Genomic DNA, 21,486 nt, shown 5'->3' on the forward strand with positions numbered 1-21,486 from the left:
ATGACAAATTTGTAAAATAATAATAATTTGTTTTTGGGTCGGCCCATAGGCCACAGCGAGTACCTTTCAATTTCATCCATCTTCGTCTTCTATGGCATTTCCTTTCTCTTCATTTTGCTTGTGTATCTCGAAAATCATTTACAGCCCTATAGCAGAATCCTACTTAAACTAGAACTCGAAATGTTGGCATATGCCGACACAAGAAAGTCAAAACAGTGACCCAATCAAATTTCTTTCTACATTTGATTTTTAAATCCATGGATTCAATAATAACAGCAGCAGTAACAGAAATCTGTTCAAGAAACAAAAACGGACTAGTCCTCAAAGAGTTATGGGCAAGACTAGAACCCAAGATTACTACATCCGGTCTTAATCTTTGCCCTGGTGTTAAAACATCTATTTGGAATGCTCTACTTAACATTCCTAATCTTCAATTTACTTCCAAAAAGTCAACTTTTAGTCCTCAGGATTCTGCAATTAAGTTAGTTGAAGATTCTGAGAAGCTGGGCTTGAAAATTGTGGCTGGGGAAAGTCTTAGAGATTGTTTTCTTGGTATTTATGATACTACTTCTGGTGATTCCGGCATTTCTCCTCCTCAACGTGCCGTGCTTGAGCGTCTCGGGGGTTGTAGGTATGCCATTTTTGTTTTGTAATTGAATTTTATTAGACCCCATTGTTAATTGATATATTTAATTGTACAGAACAAATGGAATAACACAGAAACAACTTACGGACGAGTCAGGAATGAAAGCGAACAATATCTTTTATGTTTTAAGAAACCTTGAAGTTCGCGGGTTGATTGTTAGGCAGTCTACAATTGTAAGGACTAAAGAAAATGTTCATGAATTGGAAACTACTTCTATTGTGAATACAAATTTAATCCATTTGCATCGGTATGCAAAGCCTTTAAGTTCTCAACAAAGACTTGAGATTACCAAATCTGATACGTTAGAGACTTTGGGTGATACAACGATGATGAAAGATGACGTTCTTTTAAAGGATTATGTACCAGCAATGAAAGCTATTTGTGATAAACTTGAGGAAGCTGATGGCAAGGTGTGTGGTAATTGAATGTCTACCGGAAGCAGATAATATTGTGTGAAATATTCTCTGATACATTGTTTTGTTCTATCTTAAGGTCCTTGTTGTCTCAGATATTAAGCAGGATCTTGGTTATCGGGATCGTCAAGGGCATAGAGCGTGGAGACATGTGAGTAAACACTAGACGATTGCACTTCTCATTACAGATAATGTGCTTCTTTTGACTGCCACTCTGTGTTGTATTCTACCAGATCTGTAAAAGGTTGAAGGACGCTCATCTTGTTGAAGAGTTCCAAGCAAAAGTGAACAAGAAGGTCAGCTATTCATCTTTATTTCAGTCTAATGATATCTTCAAACATTTTTTTTTCTTGTGTACAAGTTCTCTTTTTGTTCTTACTGCCTAAAGAATAAGAACTTTTTAAGTTATGTCCAATATTTATAACTACACATTGTTATCATTTTTTATTTGTTTCTGTCAACTTGGTTGTGGTAAATGCTTTTTCATCTATAACAATCTGTATTCGACACATTGTAACATACATACTAATGACGAAGCACAGGAGCGACCGTGACTTCCAAATGGTTAGTTACATCAGTTTAAAAGTCAATGAGCTCAAATTTATATCTTGGATACGAGTTGGCCCTTTGGATTATCCTTGGCTAACTATGATCTTCCTTGTCAATAAATTTTGCGGCTTAAATCCTGGATTTTAAGGCTTCTAAACACTATGAAAGTATGAAGTAAGCTTGTGGTGGATTTTATGGGTACCCCTGATTCTTACTGGGTTTGAGTGTTTGATTAGAAGAGGGTAAAAAAGGATCTGAAAGCCATTTCTTTAGTATTTTGTCTTGAATGAGGAGAATTACTTTTTCAAGTGACATTACATGTTTATGAGAAAGATTCCCCTACGTATTTTTTTCCTTTCATTTAATTTCTCTTCATCTTTAGTTCTCCACTGGCCTTTGTACTTGTATTTTTTCACTCAACTCATTAATGTTTTCTTTTCACCAAAAGGTCGGTTGGGTCCTGCATAATGCAAATAGTTTTAAGCTTATTTTAAGGTTTACGTATAAAAAAAAATCAGCTTATGTTGTTTCTACAATTCTGCTCTACTTTTTTCGCCTTTTTGTGGTGTATTCAGGAAGCTGGTTCTTTTCCACTATTTAGCCACAAATGAGCTGAATTTATCTCTGTTCTTTTTTTCCCCGAATGGTACACAATTCCATTGTTCATAGGGTGGTATACAGTTCCATAACATGTTTCTTTTACCCTCGTTTTGTTACTGAAAATGTTTGAATATAGTTGGAATTAGCTATGTTTTTTTCTGTTTTCTAATGATTCCTTTTCTTTCCCTTAGAAAGAAGAGACTTCTGTTGGTTTGCCACGCTTAATTTCCTGACATATTTGCTCCTTTGGCAGGTTGTCAGCTGCTTGCGTTTACTTAAACATATTGGACTTGCTTCTGATGATTTTGACACAGATCAATCTGTAAAATGTGGAAAACGAGGCCAAATGATGAACCAGTATCTAGAGCTTCCCATTGAACATCAAATATATGATTTGGTTGATTCCAAAGGACCAAAGGGACTAACTGTCACTGAGGTCTGTTCATACCTTGATACTCTTGATTAAATTTCTTGACTGGTCAGGTTGCTATTATCATGGTTCAAAATCTGTAAGATATCAACTTGATACGGGAGCATTAATTGTTACGAGTCGTTCATGTTAATTAGAATTAGTTACTCTTTAGTTTTTTTTAGATATATCTATGTGTTTATTAGATTTATGAATGCTACATCAATTAGGATTATGAGTCTTTATTTTAATATATAAGTAGATATATCTAATCCCATTATATTTAGATTTGAATGACTCAGGAATTGAGTTTGTTAGGAAAATTTGTGGAATTTTCCTCTGCAATTGCTAGTAAATAAATTGGTATCATAACCAATTCACGATGCGTTTATCCCTTTACGTTCTTGGCTTGATCTGTCCTCGTCATATAGAAAAAAAAAAAAAAAAAAAAAAAAAAAAAAACTACGTTCCAAATACCCCGTTTACTTCACAATCTCGTCCTGTTATTGAATGAAGCCACTAAATTATCAAATCCTAAGAGCCTTGGCCCCTTGTAACTCAAATAAGAGGGTTGTTGTTAATTTTTTTGAGTTGTAAAAATATAGAATTGAAGTCCTTAATCTTATTTAAAAGATTCTCCAATTTTCTTACATTACAATTTACAATAGCTCTTGAAAGTGATCCACTACCCATTTTACCCTTGATTGAAGAAAATGAATAATAATAGCCCTACCAGGAGCCTCCTTAGTAGTGTTCGTCGGAGCCCAAGGCTTGCGTACTAACCAATAGATATTGGTGTAGGATATGACCTGCCTCCTCAATTCTGTCGTTACAAAGTGAGCATACATTGTGTGTATCCAGTGGCCTACTGACTAAGACTCGGGAGGTTGGGTCCAAGGTCTTAGGTTTGATACTTTGATCCCATCTTCAGGGGGGGAAGGGAATTAGGGAATTAAAGTTCTAACTACATATATATATTAAAAATAATAATAATAAAAAAAAAAGACATACACTACTAATATCCAAGCATTCTGAATCGAGCATATTTACTGACAGATGATCAAGGATTTCTCCTGTTTTGGAAAGTTTGGAAAGGGGTTTTGGGATGATCATTTAATCGTGAACTATCGTAGCAAACACCCCGACTTCTCAATTTCCAGCTGCGGTCAAAACAAAATCCAATTTCTTACCCCATCAGTGATTTACCTGAGATATCATGTCATCTAAAAGACTTGGCTCATGGGTCAGAACTTTATATACTGCTAAATATCAGTAAAAGAAAAGCCTGATTTTCATAATGAATCCGAGTTATTTACAACTGGCCAAAACTGTGATAAATTGTTAGTAGATTAGCGACTTATACAAGTTTGGAGGGTTCATTACTATTTCTAAACTTAAAAGGAAAAGCAGCTGAAACTGCCTCATGTGCACTGAGATCCAATAAGCTATTGAAATTGTTTACTGAGAGACTGGTATATTGGCTCTTAGCATTTTGAACATTGTATCGAACCGCATCTGATGTTCTATTAGTTTAAGTTAGAATTGACGGTCTGGAACAGGTACTATCTTACATATATAAGATCTTCTTTTGTAATTGTCAGATTAAATTGAATCCTAGCTAGAGAACTCCCACCAATTTTTTTTATGTTAATACATTGAAGGGTTTCAGTGAAACAAGTGTAGTTGGTGCATATCCCTCTGGTCTTGCATTTTCTGAATTTATTTGCCAATAAGTTGTGTCTCTATTGCTTCTGTGCTCTCTGACTTCTGATGTGTTGTGAATAATTCAATTTTTATCCATTGATGTGTGGTTACTTTAATTAGGTTTTCAAGCACCTTGGACTTAATAATAAGAGAAATTATAGTCGGCTTCTTGGTATGTGCTCAAGATTTGGAATGCACCTAGAGGCAGAAAGCCATAACAGGTCAAAGCAATATAGAATTTGGACATCGGGAAATTTCACTGACAACTCTGCTAATGTTCTTCCTGGTAAATCTGGAGATATGCTTTCTATGAGAAGTGTGAATGATATAGGTGAAAGAGAAGATCAAACAATCCACCTCTTAGAATCTCCAGCTTCCAAAGACGAATTTAGATCATCTGAAGAAACAGAATATGGACAAAGGGGATTAGAACTTAGCTACATTTCTCCTGGAGATGGTGCGAGCTGCCAATTATTAATTTGTGGAAGCAACCCACATGGTTTAGGTTGTGATGCTACAGATGGCAGTGAAGAGCATGATTTAGTGAATATGGTTACTGAATCAATTAGTGTTCCATCAGAAACACCAACCACCACTCCATCAAATCAATTAAAGCGTCAATCCTATCCAAGGCACCCGTGCCTCAGCTTGGCTACTGAGAGTTCTCAAAGGGAAAAGATGATACTTAAACGGCTTCAGGTCGTTTACCATTTACTCAAGTGGATGTCCTTAATTGTAGCTTGTATGTTATATCTTTATGCTGTGTTAATCTAATCATTTGGAACCTGTTTTTTTTTGTCTCTCTTTTGCTTTTCATGCAGGATGAAAAGTTCGTTCTAACAGTTGAACTTTATAAGTGGCTTGAAAGCCTTGAGAAGGAAAAGCACACAACCATGGCTAAAAAGACATTGACTCGTACTTTATCTAAGCTTCAACAAGAAGGACAATGTAGATGTATTCATGTTAGCGTTCCTCTTGTTACTAACTGTGGTCGTAGCCGAACGACTGAGGTGGTATTGCACAAGTCTCTTCAGAGTAGTTTACCACCAGAACTGTTGGGTCAAATTCACGAAAGGTTGAGATTTTTCGAGATGCAAAGCCGTGGGCAAGGCATAACTCGAGTGAAGAATGATACAAAAGTTCCTGTGCTGTCCAATATTGATAGAACCCTGAAGCATGGAGGTTCTGATTCCCAAGCTGTTAAAGCAGAAGCTATGCGTGCTAATGGATATGTTCCTGCAAAAATGGTTCGTGCAAAGCTTCTTCATAACTTCTTATGGGGATACCTACGCAATTCCCCTGATTGGGATGATGCTCAATACTCTAGGAGACCTGGGTATGATCTAAATAATCCTCACAGCAGTTGCAAATTATTCACACTGATTAGGGCTATAAAGGCAATGCCACTCGAGCTATTTTTACAAGTTGTGGGTTCCACAGAGAAGTTTGAGGATTTAGTTGAGAATTGCAAGCGTGGCTTGTCTCTTGTTGACCTTCCTCCTCAGGAATATACGTCTCTGATGGATAAGCAGGCAACTCAGCGGCTCTCATCAATTGTTCATTCATTATGCCGATTGAAGGTATTATTGTAAAAATCGCATTTTAGGCCTTTCTAGTGATAGGCAACTCAGATTAGGTAAGTTGCTTTTAGAGAACAAAGCACTGAACTATTAGGTTGAGAACCTGACATACTTCTGGTGAACATAACTTTTTCTCCTATTCTGAAGCAGTTCTTTTGATTTGTTTTATTTTTAACTAGAGCTTCTATTTCTGTCTTCCATATTCTTAGCCCAGAAGATAAATATAACTAAACATAAATAACTGAAATGGTTTCTGGCGTTTACTTTGTACCCGCTATGAAAATTTCCTGAAATCTGGCGACCTCATATCAATATTTACTTCTACCTAGGACTAGATGCTTTCTTTATTCTGCAACAATGGAAGTGTCACATTTCTTTATTTTCCACTTTTTTGGTGAATGAAGTTCTGCAAGTTCTAGACGAGAAATCCCTTCTTAATATGTATAACGACGTCTGGTATCATAGTCTGACAATGTTCTGAAAGGCGCTAGGCATAGGCGGCAAGAGATCATTTAGCGCCCAGGGTGTCTAGGCGCTGCCTAGTTGGGCTAAGCGATATTAAGATTTAATACATCACTGCATGAATGAAGAAAATAAACTTTACTTCTTTAAATTATGTAAGAGTTCTCCAATCCCAAAGCTTTCTTGTAATTCAAAGTTTCACAAATAAAATCACTTCTTCGAAAGGCACAAGACATCTGCAATCAAAATTTTCCCATAATTCAAAGTTCAAACTAGCTAGTCTACTTGTTATCTAACTCTTCTTCCCCATATATCTACAAGACTCTCTTTACATCAAACGCATACTCATACTGATCAAGAGCTGTCGGATGTGTTGTTTGATCAAGAATAGAGAGACAAAGGATGATGAAGTTACGAGCCGAGCGCTGTTGGTGCCCACTGAACCCACCTCGAGAGGAAGGGAGAAAAACTGCTGAAGTCATTGTTGCTTTTAGCTTTCAAGCCTTTGTGGACATTTAGTTTTAAATTTTTAAGCCCTTTTTGAGTTCTCTGTCTTTTTCGTTTTGAGATTACATCGTTTTTTGAGAAGAAATTTGTTGATTCAGCCTTGCCCAGCTTGTCGGCCTGCCCGATTTATTCACCAAGTAGAGGCCTAGGCCAGTCATCTGGGTATTGCCTAGGCCGATGTCTAGAACAGTGTAGTCCATTTATGTGCTTTTGTTTCCATGGAAGGTGTTCTTGTTCTCTATAGTCATTGATTTTTGTGTTCAATTTTTCTGCAAGTTTAATGAGAAATGTAGTGTTAGTGCGTCTGCATATAGCTTTTGAAACAAAAATTGCTCCAGTTAGTCCTTGGAAGTTTCCATGTTTGTCTCTGATACAAGTAACACATTCTGAGTGGTGGAGGTCCACTTTTAATGGCTACATAGAAGCTCGACTGCGATGATCAACTTCGTCTGATGATCATATCATCCATACATCTAGTTTATTATTTAATACAATGTGATATTGAGACTGGTCTCAGTAGGAAAGGTTAGGTACTAGAGGTTGTGTCCAGTTAATTGGTGTTCCACTCAGGCATCCTTTCTTTTGGCCCATATTAAGATTCATAGTCTCCTCAGGACCTGTGCTGTTTGTGTGGCCAAGGAACGGAGAGTAGCTGCTTACCACCTGCAAAGTCGTAGTTGTGGTCGCTTCTCCTCTATGTTACAACGACACTGACATTTGGTATTGGTATCCAACATAGATTGAAGTGTCCGACACACTGGTCTACATAAACCTGATACACAACTCCGATTATATGTGTTCTAGATTTGTGTATGGCACATTATCCAAATTGAAAGGTTTCTAGAAATTGGAGCGTCCTTACTATAATAAGTCACGATTAACACTTTGCCTACAGTACTACTCGATGACTTTATATCATTTATGTATTTTGGATATGTAACATATAATATTTAGCTAACTACTCAGTCTTTGACTTGCAGTTGATTCGACTGGTTACAGATGGGCATTTAGAAGATAGTGAAAGATATCCGCTTGCGATTCTTACGTATGGGATGGAGCTTAAACCCTACATTGAGGAACCTTTGTCTAGAGTTTCACTGTCATTTGGTGTCAGTTCTCCTGATCTACGTCCAAGGATTAGGCATGACTTTGTACTATCTAACAGGGAAGCTGTTGATATTTACTGGAAGAATTTGGAGTATTGCTATGCGACAGCTGATCCAAAGGCTGCCGTACATGCTTTTCCTGGATCTGCTGTTCAGGAGGTATGCAATGAATTTATTTGGTGATGTGCATTATAGGCTGTTCCTGTTATTTTGTCAATAAGCTGTACAATGAGTGTATTTACATATGGGCTTTTTTGTATGCGGTCGACAGATCAGACTATGCCGTTGGATATATGGTCATAACGTTTTTGTGTGTTTGATTGTCATGGAGTAACTCTGAAGGTATGGTGCAGGTTTTTCTTTACCGATCGTGGACCTCAGTTCGGGTTATGACTGCAGACCAGCGTGCTGAACTTCTCAAGTGTATAGTAAGGGATGACCTTGACAAAAAGATTTCTTTTGCAGACTCTGTGAAAATTGCTAGGGAGCTAAATCTTACCTTAGAGCAGGTCTGTGCCCTTATCACAAGGTTATGTTTTAGACTTCCATGCACTAAACATTTTTTTTTTTTTTTTTTTTTTTTGGTGCTTTGCAATACTCAGTAGCATCTGATGAGATATTTTTGTTGAGATTTATAATCCCATATCGGGTGTCTAAAGCCTTGCGTTCAAATATATAAATCCTAGGTGCCTCCACTTATCACCAATTGGTTATAACTTATAAGTTGGATGCCCATCTTCTACATGGTACCAGAGCAGGCTATTTCTTTGTCCCAAAGGACCCATTTACTCCGTGTCACCCATTTCAGAAATAATCCACGTGTTTGGCTAAAAAATACTCCACACGTGTGTGTGTGTGTGTGTGTGTGTGGGGTTGTTGAGATTTATAATGCCATATTGGGTGTCTAAAGCCATGCGTTCAAATATATAAATCCACAATGGGTTTTTCGTTGGAAGCTCATCTTCTACAGTACTCTATGTAAAGTACCTCTAATTGTCCACTTCGCCTCCCTGTAACAAATTACTAACATGTAAATTTAAATGTACAGGTGCTTCGTGTATCTAATGATAAGCGTCAGGCGCGTCTCAATAGATTTCAAAATTATTCGAATGCCAATAAGAACTCTCAACCTAGAAGAAGAAAGTTGATATCAGCTTCTCAGAAGAGAAAGAAATCTTTGAAAGCAGAGCCATCAAAGCGTTTAAGATCTGGTACTGAACATCTCTCTCTCTCTCTGGTGGACAGAGAATACCTATTATATGTAATAATGATTTCACATGTGCAGAAGAACGGAGTCTTTGCATGACTGATCTGGAAGATGATGACATACCTTTTCAAGCTTGTGATGAAGGCTTACAGGCAAGAACTGCAGAAGATTCGGGGCCAGATGAAGAACAAGAAGAAGATGAGGAGAATTATGATTTTATTAGTCGATGTGCATTATCAAGGCTAAAACCATCACGGCGCCCAAAATTTTCATGGACGGAAACATCTGAAAAGTAAGTGTTCTAAGCATACATGTTAACTTCTTATGTGATGTTCTCCAGTGGCCTACTGGTCAAGCTTTGGGAGGTTGGGCCCAAGGTCTTGGGATCAAATCCTACCATCACTGGGAAAACTGGAAAAGAAGGGGGTGGGGGGGAGAGATTTACGAGTTAGGGGAATAAAGTTGTAACTATATGAAGGGGGGAAAGAATAATATTCATTATGTTGCTTACAAAGGTCTGTTTACATATTCGCACCACATGTGTTCACATGCAAATTTGGTGGATGAACAGCAGATGATTTTGAATATTTTGTTGCTACCTTGTCCTAATCACCATAAAGGGGAGCTACACTTCCTTTATTAAGTAAAAGCTCCATTAATGAATTCATGAAGGTATACAACATACATGTTAGGAGGTAACTAGGCATATGCATGAAGCTAAGACTTCCCAAGTAGCTTACAGTGTTGTGCTTCTTTGCCTACTCATCCATTGCAATCCCTGCCCACCCCTCTTACAAAGAGATGTCTGCTTAGCAAGGGACTGTGCAGAGAACAAGGCGCCTATGTAATCCTAAAGGACAAGTTTTCCCTTTTACCAACTGATTACAGAAAGTAGATAGAAAAACCTTAATACTAAAGAGAAACAGTTCACATCTTATCAAAGTCAAATTTCTGTTGTCTGAGTTTGCATTGTGATATGCCTAAGCTATTTAAGGATATCCATCAAAGTTCAAGTAAATAACTTTTTGGTGAAGAGAAATTCAATTAACTGTTCTGTAAAGGTCCTTTAAATTGTTCGAGTATATTTAGTTTCTGCGTCTCACTGATAGATTTGTTCCTTACAGGCAGCTGGTGATACAGTATGTAAGACATCGTGCTGCTCTTGGAGCCAGATTTCATCGCACTGATTGGGTGTCACTTCCTGACCTTCCAGCCCTTCCAGATGCCTGCAGAAGAAGAATGCAATTGCTTAATCATAATCCAACTGTTAGAAGTGCAGTATTGAGGCTCTGTAACTTGCTTGGTGAACGATATACCCGTCACCTAGCCAAAACCCAACAAAAGCAACTACTGAGTCGTGATATATCTAGGCAAATTATTCTAGAATCTTCATCAGCAGTACCAATCAACAAAACTTTTTCCCATATTGCTGGGAGAATTCTAGAGTCGGATTTGAAGGAACATCAGTGGGATGATTTCGAGGATCCAAATATAAAAGTTGCTCTTAATGAGGTGCTTAGGTGCAAGCAGGTGGCCAAAGTGGAAGTCAGTAGGAGAAGTGGGCCTGCACCTCAAAAGGAATGGTCAGATAAATATATGGCTGCTCAAGCATGTGTAAGTATTCAATTATCTCTAACTTTTCCAGATAGATCAAGTTCACTTGAATTAGTAGTCAGTACCTAATACACCTATGAAAAGTAATCTCCAACTTTTCCAGATGGTTCAAGTTCACTCGGATTAGTAGTCAGTACCTAATACACCTATGAAAAGTAACGGCACTGACTTTGAATCAGTTTTCGCAATTGAACACCCTTTCTTTCTATATTTTCCCTGTTCGAGAAGAGAAACTTACATGTGAGTGCAACTGTGTCTTTTTTCTCAACTTTAAACAAATTTAGGTTGCTTGGGATTCTTCTTCATGTATATATAGCTTCTTGCATTTCGTCAATTTTCAGTATTGTAGCACCTGTTACATGGCGAAAGAAGATGTTTCTTTTTCCTTTATACAATGTCCATTGAGAAGAATGGCTTTGCATGCTTATAGGGAAGAAGGGTGATGTCAAATCAAATGTCCATTTCCATTTTAAGACTGTTGCAAGTGGCTGTATTATGTAGCTCTTAAGTTATTTTGTTCTTCCAGGATTCCCAGGAAGAAACTGAATCGACTACATTAATGGCTACTGGCGAGGAAGCTGAAGGCCATGATGGAAGTCGGCAACGTAGAGCACGTTGCCATCGCCTTCCTGGAAAATTTTTAAAGCTTCTTAATGAAGGTATCAGTGTCAGTAGACGAGCTTTTGAATCTTTGGCAGTTTCCAGTGCTGTAGAGCTCCTTAAGTTAGTATTTTTGAGCACCTCATCAGCACCGGAAGTGCCCAGTTTGTTGGCAGAGACTCTACGGCGTTATTCTGAGCATGATCTCTTTGCAGCCTTCAACTATCTCAGAGAAAAAAAATTCATGGTAAACAGTTCGACAATCGACACTTATGGCTTACTTTGTTTAAAAAAGTTTCAGATCACTTCCGTTACTTGTATTTGACTAAGGTCATGGGAAATGGAGATATAGCCAAGTAACATGGACACTTCATTTTCTTAAAATGATCCGTGTCGGACACACAGACCTTGTGTCTGACACACGGACACTTTGTTCATACCATCTCAAACTAAAGTTTCTTCTATACCCTAAAAGAATAAGAAAATAATCTATTAACATAGTTACAACTCTTATGCTACTTTCATATTTATTTATTTGTAAGGAGCCACTTTGTAAGGTCTTGAGCCCAATAATTAAGGGTGGAATTTGAGCTGAGTGGCTCGGGCTCGGGGCTCGGCTCGGAGCTCGGTTCGTTTAGCTCGGCTCGAACTCGTTCATTTAATAAATGAGCCAAGCTTGAGCCTATATTATAGCTCGTGTAACAAACGAGCTTGATGAAGCTCGGCTCGATAAGCAAACTACTCGGGCTCGTTCATATATTATATGAGTCAAACTTGAGCTTTTTTCAAAGCTCGCTTAATAAACGAGCCAAGCTTGAGAATAGTGAAGCTCGGCTTGATTAGTTCGAATTCCACCCTTACCAAGAATTAGTTGTGTAATTGAAGAATAGTAATAGTTTTATTTTTTATGTTGCCGTGTCCCCGTCTCCTACTTTACATAGGTCCTGTGTCAGTGTCGGACACCGACACGCGTATCCGTATCGATGTGACGTAGAAATATAGTAGTCTCTTTTCCAAAATATTTTTATATAGGATACCTTGTTGTGCCACACGCTATACGGTTCTTTTGTGCTTTACCATATAAATCTTTTGACTTTCCTGCAAGTATTTTGCTCAAACCATTTTCACTTCAATTTTACGTATGACATGAACTAAAGTCATGCAAAATTGTTTCTGGACATCTGGACTAAATGAGTCATAATAAACATATTAACCCAAAAGAGTGCCACGTAATTCACTTTTATTAGCTGTAGCGTAGGTTGACTACAGTTTGTGCCTTTGTTAAAGTAGTTACAAACTTTGCAAGAAACGCCTTACTCGATATTGTCATACTTTATTGTTTTGAGATAATATAGATCGCTATTGGAAAACTATGTAACATGGACACTTCATATTCTTAATCCGACACATGGACACTTGTGTTGTCCACGTTATGTGTAATAATTAGGGCTTCTTTTTTCTTAAAATACTAAAAACATATTTTTTTAACATAGTTACAACTCCATGATATGCCACTTTGATAGTAATTTGTCTGTAAGCAGACGCTTTTCATGGTCTTGAGCTCTTGTGTAACTAATGAATAGTTGTAGGTTTCTTTTTAATTGGCTGCACCCCATGTCCCACATCATATAGGTGGCCATTTCGGACACTCCGTGTTGGATACCGACATACGTACCTATGTCAATGTGACTTAGCCAGAAAACAGATTCTTAGTGAGGATAACTATGGAAGGTTAAAGATAAATCACATAAACAACATCTTAGCATGAGGTACTTCAGAAAGTAACAAATTGCGGATATGGTTTATAGATTCATCAAGAAACTTGTAATCAAGTCAGCTCAGAGCAAATCATAACCTGTATAGTTGAAACTTGAAAGATAATCTTCTAGCTGAACTTGTGACTAATTGCATATTTAAATTGTATTATCTTTTATTTGTTTTAATGTCTCAATATTTCGTCACCTCGACAGGTTGGTGGGAATGGAAGTCAGCCTTTTGTGCTTTCCCAACAATTCTTGCACAGTGTTTCATCTTCTCCTTTCCCAATCAACACTGGAAAGAGGGCTGCTAAGTTTGTTAGTTGGCTGAGAGAAAGAGAACAAGAATTAATGGAAGGCACAATAGATCTTAATGAGGAGTTACAATGTGGTGAAATTTTCCATTTGCTTGCTTTAGTTTCTTCAGGTGAATTAGTTATTACACCATCCTTGCCAGATGAAGGTATTGGAGAGGCTGATGAGAGTAGGAATGTAAAGCGTAAAGATCATAATGATGAAGTCTGCAGCATTAACAACGTCAAGAAGCTCAAGTCTTTAGTGGCAGATGATGGGGAGGTTGTATCTCGACGAGCAAAGGGTTTTCCTGGTATCAAGGTATCTGTTAACCGGATAACAATTTCAAAAGCTCATGCTGTTGATCTCATCCCAAATGCTGTCGATCTCATCCCAAATGGAAGTGCTCTAGGAAGTTCATGTATGGTTGCTGCAGATGATAGGATTAGCTCTCTAGATCTGGAGACAACTAGTAGCCTATCCCCTTCCAAAAACTTTGGTCGTAGTCTACCGCTTGAAATGAATGCTAATGGATCACCATGGGAAGCCATGAGTAGATATGGAGATAAGTTGTTGTCAAACTTTTCTGATAAGGAACTGCTGAGCCCATTGTATCCCGAGCTCTTCAAAACTGCTTACTCCATGATATATAAAGCTGGTGACCAAGGGCTGAGCTTGGAACAAATTTCCCAAGTTCTGGCCTTGCAGGGTATGTATGATATATACATGTCCTTTCAAAACTGGTTTTCCTATTTTTATCTTTATTTTCTTTTACCTTTTGGATTAGTGATAAGTAACACGTCTCAATAATTCTATCAAACGGATTCTCAAGCTTAGATTCTTATAAACTAATACAATTTTTGGATGCTCTTTTCAGGAGAGAAGTTGGTTGAACTTGTGGTTGATGTGCTTCACGTATTTGGCGTTGCTGTTAAGGTAAAGGTTTAGTTATTACGTTCAGATTTTTTAAAACAGATTTGTTTCTTATTTCTAATATGGTAACAAGCATCAGTTAATTACACATAACGAGCGGAATGCTCCTTGGGTTGCACCGTATTAGCTTATAGCCTTATACCAAACTGAAACTTTAACTCTGGTTTAAGGCATCTCCAGTGGGTTGGGGGAGAATTTACACCTCCAGATAGGCTCCACATGAGGTGCCATTAGGATTTTACGTTATTGATCGATGGCCAAAAATATACTCTACACTTCTGAAGCTTGGAAGAGATTTGGGTTTTATTTTATTGAACTTTCAAAACTATCCTGCAGTGGGTTTTGTTTAACTTGAGTTTGCTGGAATTAAAATTGCTTCCAGTGGTGGGTTGTGTTTTTTCAGCCATTTTTCAGCCATTTCTTTCACTCAATTCTTCTCTCCCACTTTTCCTCTCTATAGCTCATGGACAGACATAAGACACCTATCTTTCTCTCCGTTTCATTTTACTTCAAATTTTTATTGATATGTGCTCATCCAACAGCTGATAAAACACATGTAAAAGAACAAACAGAATAACTGACAGTTGTTAAGGCGTAATTAGTGAAAGTGGATTGAAACACCGGGCATGCGATAAAAAACACTGGAAATTTGTGGTCCCCAAATGTGATACTGAAATATGTAGCACGTCTCTGACAGCACAACAACCTGCTTGAGGGTCTCTTCAGATTAAGTGCCCTGTAATGCAGGCATAATGGAAGTTGAGTTCTTCCATCAATATGCATGTATAATATGCAGTCACCTCACCATCATGTATTTGGAATTTCATAGTTACTTTCCGTATATACTATTGATCTTCTTGTGCCTCCAGGCACTATCAATGATTGAAAAGTGGAATGTCCTTAGGATTTACATATTTCTCCTTGTCCAGATCACATCTCTTTGTAACTGATTTAAATATTTAAACTATGGTTTCTAACTATTTAACCCCAACTTGATTGTTATACTTTCAGAGATTCTAAGAATTATATTCAATTGATATTTTTAGGTCATTTTTTATACTTTTTTTAGGATTTCTTTAGCTTTCTACTTCAGTTAGAATTGAGTTTCTAAATGGTAGCCTTTTAAGCTTCTAAATACACTGACAAAGTTATAGGACTCTGGCCATGGTAGAGTTGATGACTAATCGGATTGTCTTTGTTTGAGACAAAAGCTCCCTCTGATTCTTGTGTGAAAAGTTGTGTTGTTCGTAATAAGCAAGGCTGTCGAACCTCTAGATTTTAGAATTAGGTTCAAAAGCCATATTTTTTATAGAGTGGTCATTTACTTGTTTTCTTGCTTATCTCTGCCTCCATCATCCGCCTTGCCGCTGCCCCAATTTGCCATCATGTCCACCATATCCCAATTGGCTATCATCAGAACTTAGTTCCTTCGAGTCCATTTATCCACAACAACCACTTTACACCAGTCCCACTCCAATTCAGTTTGTGCAGGTTACACTGGAAAGTCCAGAGTCGATCTGTGTCGACACGGATGTGGTGCTGCCTGTAGTCTGTGTTTTCCGGAAAAGGATGGTGACCTGGGGTTAGGACTATGAAGGAATATAATGTCACGGTCCTGGGTAGTCCGGTGGAAAAAGTGGTGAAATCTAGGTTCAGGGGAGTTTTGGGGTGGTCCGGTGAGCCTTCTGCACACGGTTCTGGAATTTGAAGAGTTATTCAGGGGGATTTTGAGGGGTTTAAGGATAGGGATTTTGTATAGCTTGGGGAGCGGCAAGAGGATCAGTTTTTGTGAGGATAGGTAGGTGGATGATAGATGTAGATTTTACGAGGTTGTACGCCATCTGTCTAGTAAAATCGCCCTGTTTGTGATACCATGTGGATCGACAATGGTAACATTGGTTGGGACTGGGGCAACCATGATGCTTTGGTTGATAAAGATAGTAGAAGCATGGCTGCTCTTATTGGTAAGTGGATGACATTGTTACAGTGAAACCCATTGGTTGGTGATAGTCCGATTTGGAATGTTGAAGTATGGAAAATGTTCTTTTAAGTCCTTATACTATGCCATCCGGTCCCATTTCTCATCTCCCCTTGACCCGAAACGACCTCTACCCATACCCCGTCCAGTTGCATCTGGAAGTCGAAGGTCCCTTCCAAGTCATATTTTCACTTGGTGTGCTGCACAAAGTAAAAATATGATAATATGATAAGATGAAGAAATTGATTGTGAACTATTTCCTTTTGTGTATGTCAGATGGGGAATCTGTCCGCCATACTCTCATCCACTGTGTTTGTTCTCTTGGCCCATTTGGTATTATTTTGTTTTCCATTCGGTTTTGCTTAGGTAGTCCTTGGTTCTGTGAAAGAGCTTTGACCATCTTGGTTCCATAGACAACATTCTCTAGATGACAATAGATTGTGAGCATTATGCCTTTTCCAATCATGTGGGGTCACTGGCGTGACAAGAGTAGAAGACATTTTGAGGGATGGTACGTTGTCATTGAAGGAGACGATTATCTTAATCAAGGAATTTGACTGGTCGAAGATCTAGGAGGAGTGAAGAGATTTTTAATGGACAAGGCTTTGTTGTGCATCCTCTGGGTTTCTTTTGTATTTTCTGTCTTCGCTATCTTCTTGTTTCATGTACTTTGCCCCATCTTTGTTTGTAGTGTTGGATATTTCATCCTACTTTCCCATCTTTTTTTTTCTTTCCAATATGTACAAAATCTACGCTTTTCACCAATTTTGAAAAAACATGGTGTCCAATTTGGGTCCTTCAACTGTGAGGTTTCTGGTTTCATCATTGAAATCAAGTGTGGGAAATTAAAATATCAAAGTATCTGGTTTGATAAGCTACTCATTTGGAAATAATTGTGAGATTTGAAACTGAATACTCGATACTTAATGTTTGTAATTAAAATGTAAACGAGGAGTTGCATAACTAACCTAAAATATTTGTACTACATCTTCAAAATCTCTAGAAGTTTTAACAGAATAGTAGTTAGTATGGAGATCAAATTAATAGGTTTGAAGCCCAAGGGCTGTAGCTCAAGGTAGATCTCAATAAGGTGAAGTTAAAACCTTTCAGCTAAACTGGTGAGTAATATTATCAAGTAGTTACACTCTATATGAGGCATTTTGGATGTACAGCTAACTGATTTTTTTCCCCCTATTGTAATCATTATGTAATACAGGTCAATGCTTATATTGGTGCCCGTATTGTTGACTCTTCTTTTCATTCCAAATATTTCTTAACAACGGTTGAAGGTCGTTATCAAGATCTTAGACCGGCCCCACATGTTGGTATTCCAAGAAGTGATCGGAATTGCTTTACCCTGCCAGAAGAGTATCACACGTCTGCTGAAACTAGTATGAGACTTGATGATGTGCATAAAGTAACCCTCCTCAATTTGCCTGAGGCTGTTCCACAGCTCTCGAATCAAGTAGAGATCTCCAGTGAAGGTGTCAGACACAGAGTTTGTGCAGGTTGAAGGTACTGTAGCCGAAGGTTTTCGTGAGAGCAAAACTGCTGAATGCATGACTTCTGTTGTTTCCCATTCATTTAGGCCAATATTGCCATGGATAAATGGAGATGGGACTAAGAACCCAATTGTTTACAAAGGACTTGTTCGTCGTGTTCTTGGGATAGTAATGCAAAATCCTGGTATACTCGAGGTAATTATTCACATTAATGCAGTTTCTCTTAGAAGCAGGTCGAAGGTATCATGATACATTTGAGAATAGTGTCGATATATATTGGAACTTGGGAATCCAATAACGAAACTTTATAGGTATCCACCGACCTTTTTCCAAATTTTGCATTGACCATGAAATTAGCGGTCGATATTGGCAACACATAATAATGGGAGGCTCCAATACATCGGACGATATGGATGTGTTGGACCTTTGCGAAAAATGTGGAAATTCTGATATATGGAGTGAGTGGTAGTATTGTAGATGATTGGCTCTAACCATCTATATTACCCTTTAACCATCTGAATATTGCTCGAAACAGTAGCGATCTTCTCCATTTCGTCGTTTTTCGATAATTTCTGTGAAGCATATGTTTTGTCATAATTACATTTATTTTTAAGAAATAATGGCTGTGATGATTGTTTATCCTAAGTTTGTTTTACAAATGAAATGCAATCACAACTGTAAAGCTTCATTAAGTTCATATGTTAGATTCAGTTGATACTTACTTTCAACATTCCTTCACCTCAACTTCACCTGAACACTGGGTTATCCCACCTCAATAATTAGATAAACCTATTTTTGCCACTCCAGTGGAGTTTTCTAGTCTAGGTTAGTAGCTGGGCGAACTTCGTATGAATTGACCCCAAACGGACAACTTTTTTTTTTGGGTTAACTAGTATTACCCCCCCACTAGATGAGCCAATTAGGATTCCCCCCCCCACACCCCCCCACTAGATGGGAAATTAGGGTCTCCCCCCTAAACACACGGTCAACTTGGTTTGACCGTTAACTTGTAAGTCAAACAATTGAAAATTACACAAATGCCCTCATTGTTTTCAAAAAGAAAATATTCAATTTTAATTAGGTGGGGGCATTTATGTCATTTTCAGTTGTTTGACTTGAAAGTTAACGGTCAAACCAAGTTGACCATGTGTTTAGGGGAGACCCTAATTTCCCATCTAGTGGGGGGAAATCCTAATTGGCTCATCTAGTGGGGGGGTAACACTAGTTCACCCTTTTTTTTTTGACAAGTACAAAATATGCAACTAGCCTTGGAAAGATTGCCTTAGTCAGCCAGGAAAAGGCAAGTCGTGGGGCTACTAGTCAAATGATATATTCGACATTCTGATGGGTTAGTGTTAACAGTAAAATGATATATTTATTTGAGTTTCTGACATGATTCTTTGTTATGGCAGGCTGATATTACCTACCGGATGGACGTATTGAATCCTCAGGCATGTTATCATCTTCTTATTACATCATCTTTTTTCGTATCTATCTAACTTTCTAACATAAATGAATTCTAATACATGAATTTTAACTTCATTACCAGAGCTGTAGAGAATTGCTTGAGTTAATGATTCTAGATAACCAACTTATTCCGAGGAAGATGCATCAAACTATTTGCAGCAGACCCCCTACCATATTGGGATTCCTCGGTCATAGCGGCTTCAGTAAATCAGTTTCTGAATATAGAGAGCATTTTTTTGCCAATCCCATGAGTACAAGTTTATTGTAGACATAAACCTGTTCATTGGCCGATGATATTACGAGTTCTCCTACTGCAATATACATAGATATTTCATTAACCTCCACAAATGTCAGTTCTCAAGTCTGCGGGTCATATATCCGTGTCAGTAGGACCTTTATCCCATTCCCATGCCCAGGCTTCCAAGTTAAGGGTCAACCCGTTGATGGACTTGAAAGCATATATACTCTAGATCACAAAAATTTACCAAGTCTACAAATGTAAAAAACAGACCTGCAAGGCTGATGACAAGACTGCACAATATTATTAGAACTATTCCGTAAATTTGGACAATATCCTTTGAATAATATGTCAAATGGTTTTGTTTGTTGGTCAAGAAGGAGCAAAATTACTGTTGCTTGGAGCTGGGCTTCCTCCAGGTTTGCATTTCGCCATTTGGTGGCTGATTATGTGGCAAACTGGCTATGGCCTACGGCAGCTGCCCTTGCAGCTTCTCTGTTTTGCACAGAAGTAGAATAAGAATAACTGTGTTTTCTTCCAGCCTAGAGGTGCTTGAATCTGTTGATGTCTTGGATAAAAGCTGGTTCGATAATCAATCCCTTCACTGTTGGTCTTGGCCCTTGGTGAGGTTTTTTTCGTCGTGAAGTTTGCAGAGAAGCTTTATTTCATAGTGTTCCCAATCTTCTAGATTACTTTGAATAGGTGAGATGCATAAGTGGTCGGAGTTGTCTGTTGTCTGTTTTTCTTGAAAACATGTACATGATTGTATGCCACTGTCACTTGTTTTATTGAAAAAGACCCAGTTTAAAACCCGAGACTATTATGAGCAGTTTTATGTTTAAAACCTGGGATTTCATATAAAACCTGTCTTTTAAATGTTATACGCATATATCACGTATCTTACAATTTTTGAAGATATCATCTTTAAAACTTTTAGTCATTTTATTTTAAATTTGTTGTAATCTATATTCTAAAATTTCTCTATTCTTATTCTCTACCTTCCTGTGAAGTTGTGAACCCTAATTTTTGTTTCTATTGATACTTGTGGATTTGAAGCTACACTATTAAATATCCTATATTTTTTTCGCAGTTTTTAAAACTTTAATGTTTTTAAGGTTTTATCTAATTCCCACTATATTGTGTTGTTTCTTTCAATCTTAGATAAATACAATTTTCATTTAAATCATTACTTTTACCATTGGCGTCTTGCATGTTTTAAACTCGTTTTCTTACTCCAATGTTTCGGTAAACCTTTTATTTCTGTCTTTTGGCCGAAGTGTTACTTCTAAACTTGAAATAAGTTTTTTTCCCTGATGTTGTTTACCGTTTGAAATCCGTACAGTACTTGGTGACAATGTTGAAGGCCAGACGCCGCAGGCAATCATAATGGGATGTGCCTAGCTGCATTTGAGTTTTCTTCTACAAAACAAAATGAAGATGGAAACAGATGCAACAGATTGCCGTAGTATTCAGGTCAATATGTAATGGAACTCAATTGGGTCTGACCAGTCGAGTTGAATTGTGAATGGCTAATCAAAAGTATCAGAGGCGCCGAACCAGTGGATTAAAACTTGGTGTGCATTACCTACTTTCTTCGAGTCAGGTTACTTGTTGCTTGCTGAATCATTGAGGCAGTCTAAATATCTGATCCAATAGAGCTATCAACCTGTTCCTCGGCTGCTGGTCACTTACCGACACACAAAAGGAGGAAATTGCAAACACCAGTATGTCGAAGGAACCATTAGGACACAGGAGAATCGAGAAGTAACACGTTCAAAGATTCCAACTTTCCAAGGTCTGAGCTTTAGGGATTTTGCAGTGATTAAGACGTAGTAGAAACAATTGTACTAACAGACAGAAACACATCTGAGGCAAAGGAATTCCAACAATCTTAAAAGAGCACATCAAAAGAAACCCCAA

General features: G+C 37.9%; 1 protein-coding gene across 1 annotated transcript; it reads left to right on the top strand.

Moving 5' to 3' along the window:
• On the top strand, positions 1–21,486 carry LOC147511242 (uncharacterized). The gene is given in 20 exon segments (XM_086602966.1): positions 1–631; positions 702–1,056; positions 1,139–1,210; positions 1,293–1,355; positions 2,462–2,644; positions 4,442–5,020; positions 5,143–5,901; positions 7,851–8,135; positions 8,330–8,485; positions 9,025–9,187; positions 9,262–9,475; positions 10,308–10,797; positions 11,324–11,644; positions 13,368–14,157; positions 14,326–14,384; positions 17,576–17,829; positions 17,831–18,056; positions 19,274–19,312; positions 19,411–20,268; positions 20,909–21,486. Coding segments are annotated over 19 exon segments (5,568 nt in total). The 5' UTR covers positions 1–257; the 3' UTR covers positions 19,597–20,268; positions 20,909–21,486.

Source organism: Coptis chinensis, chromosome 3 (assembly GCF_015680905.1).
Source record: "Coptis chinensis isolate HL-2020 chromosome 3, ASM1568090v1, whole genome shotgun sequence".
Lineage (NCBI taxonomy): Eukaryota > Viridiplantae > Streptophyta > Magnoliopsida > Ranunculales > Ranunculaceae > Coptis > Coptis chinensis.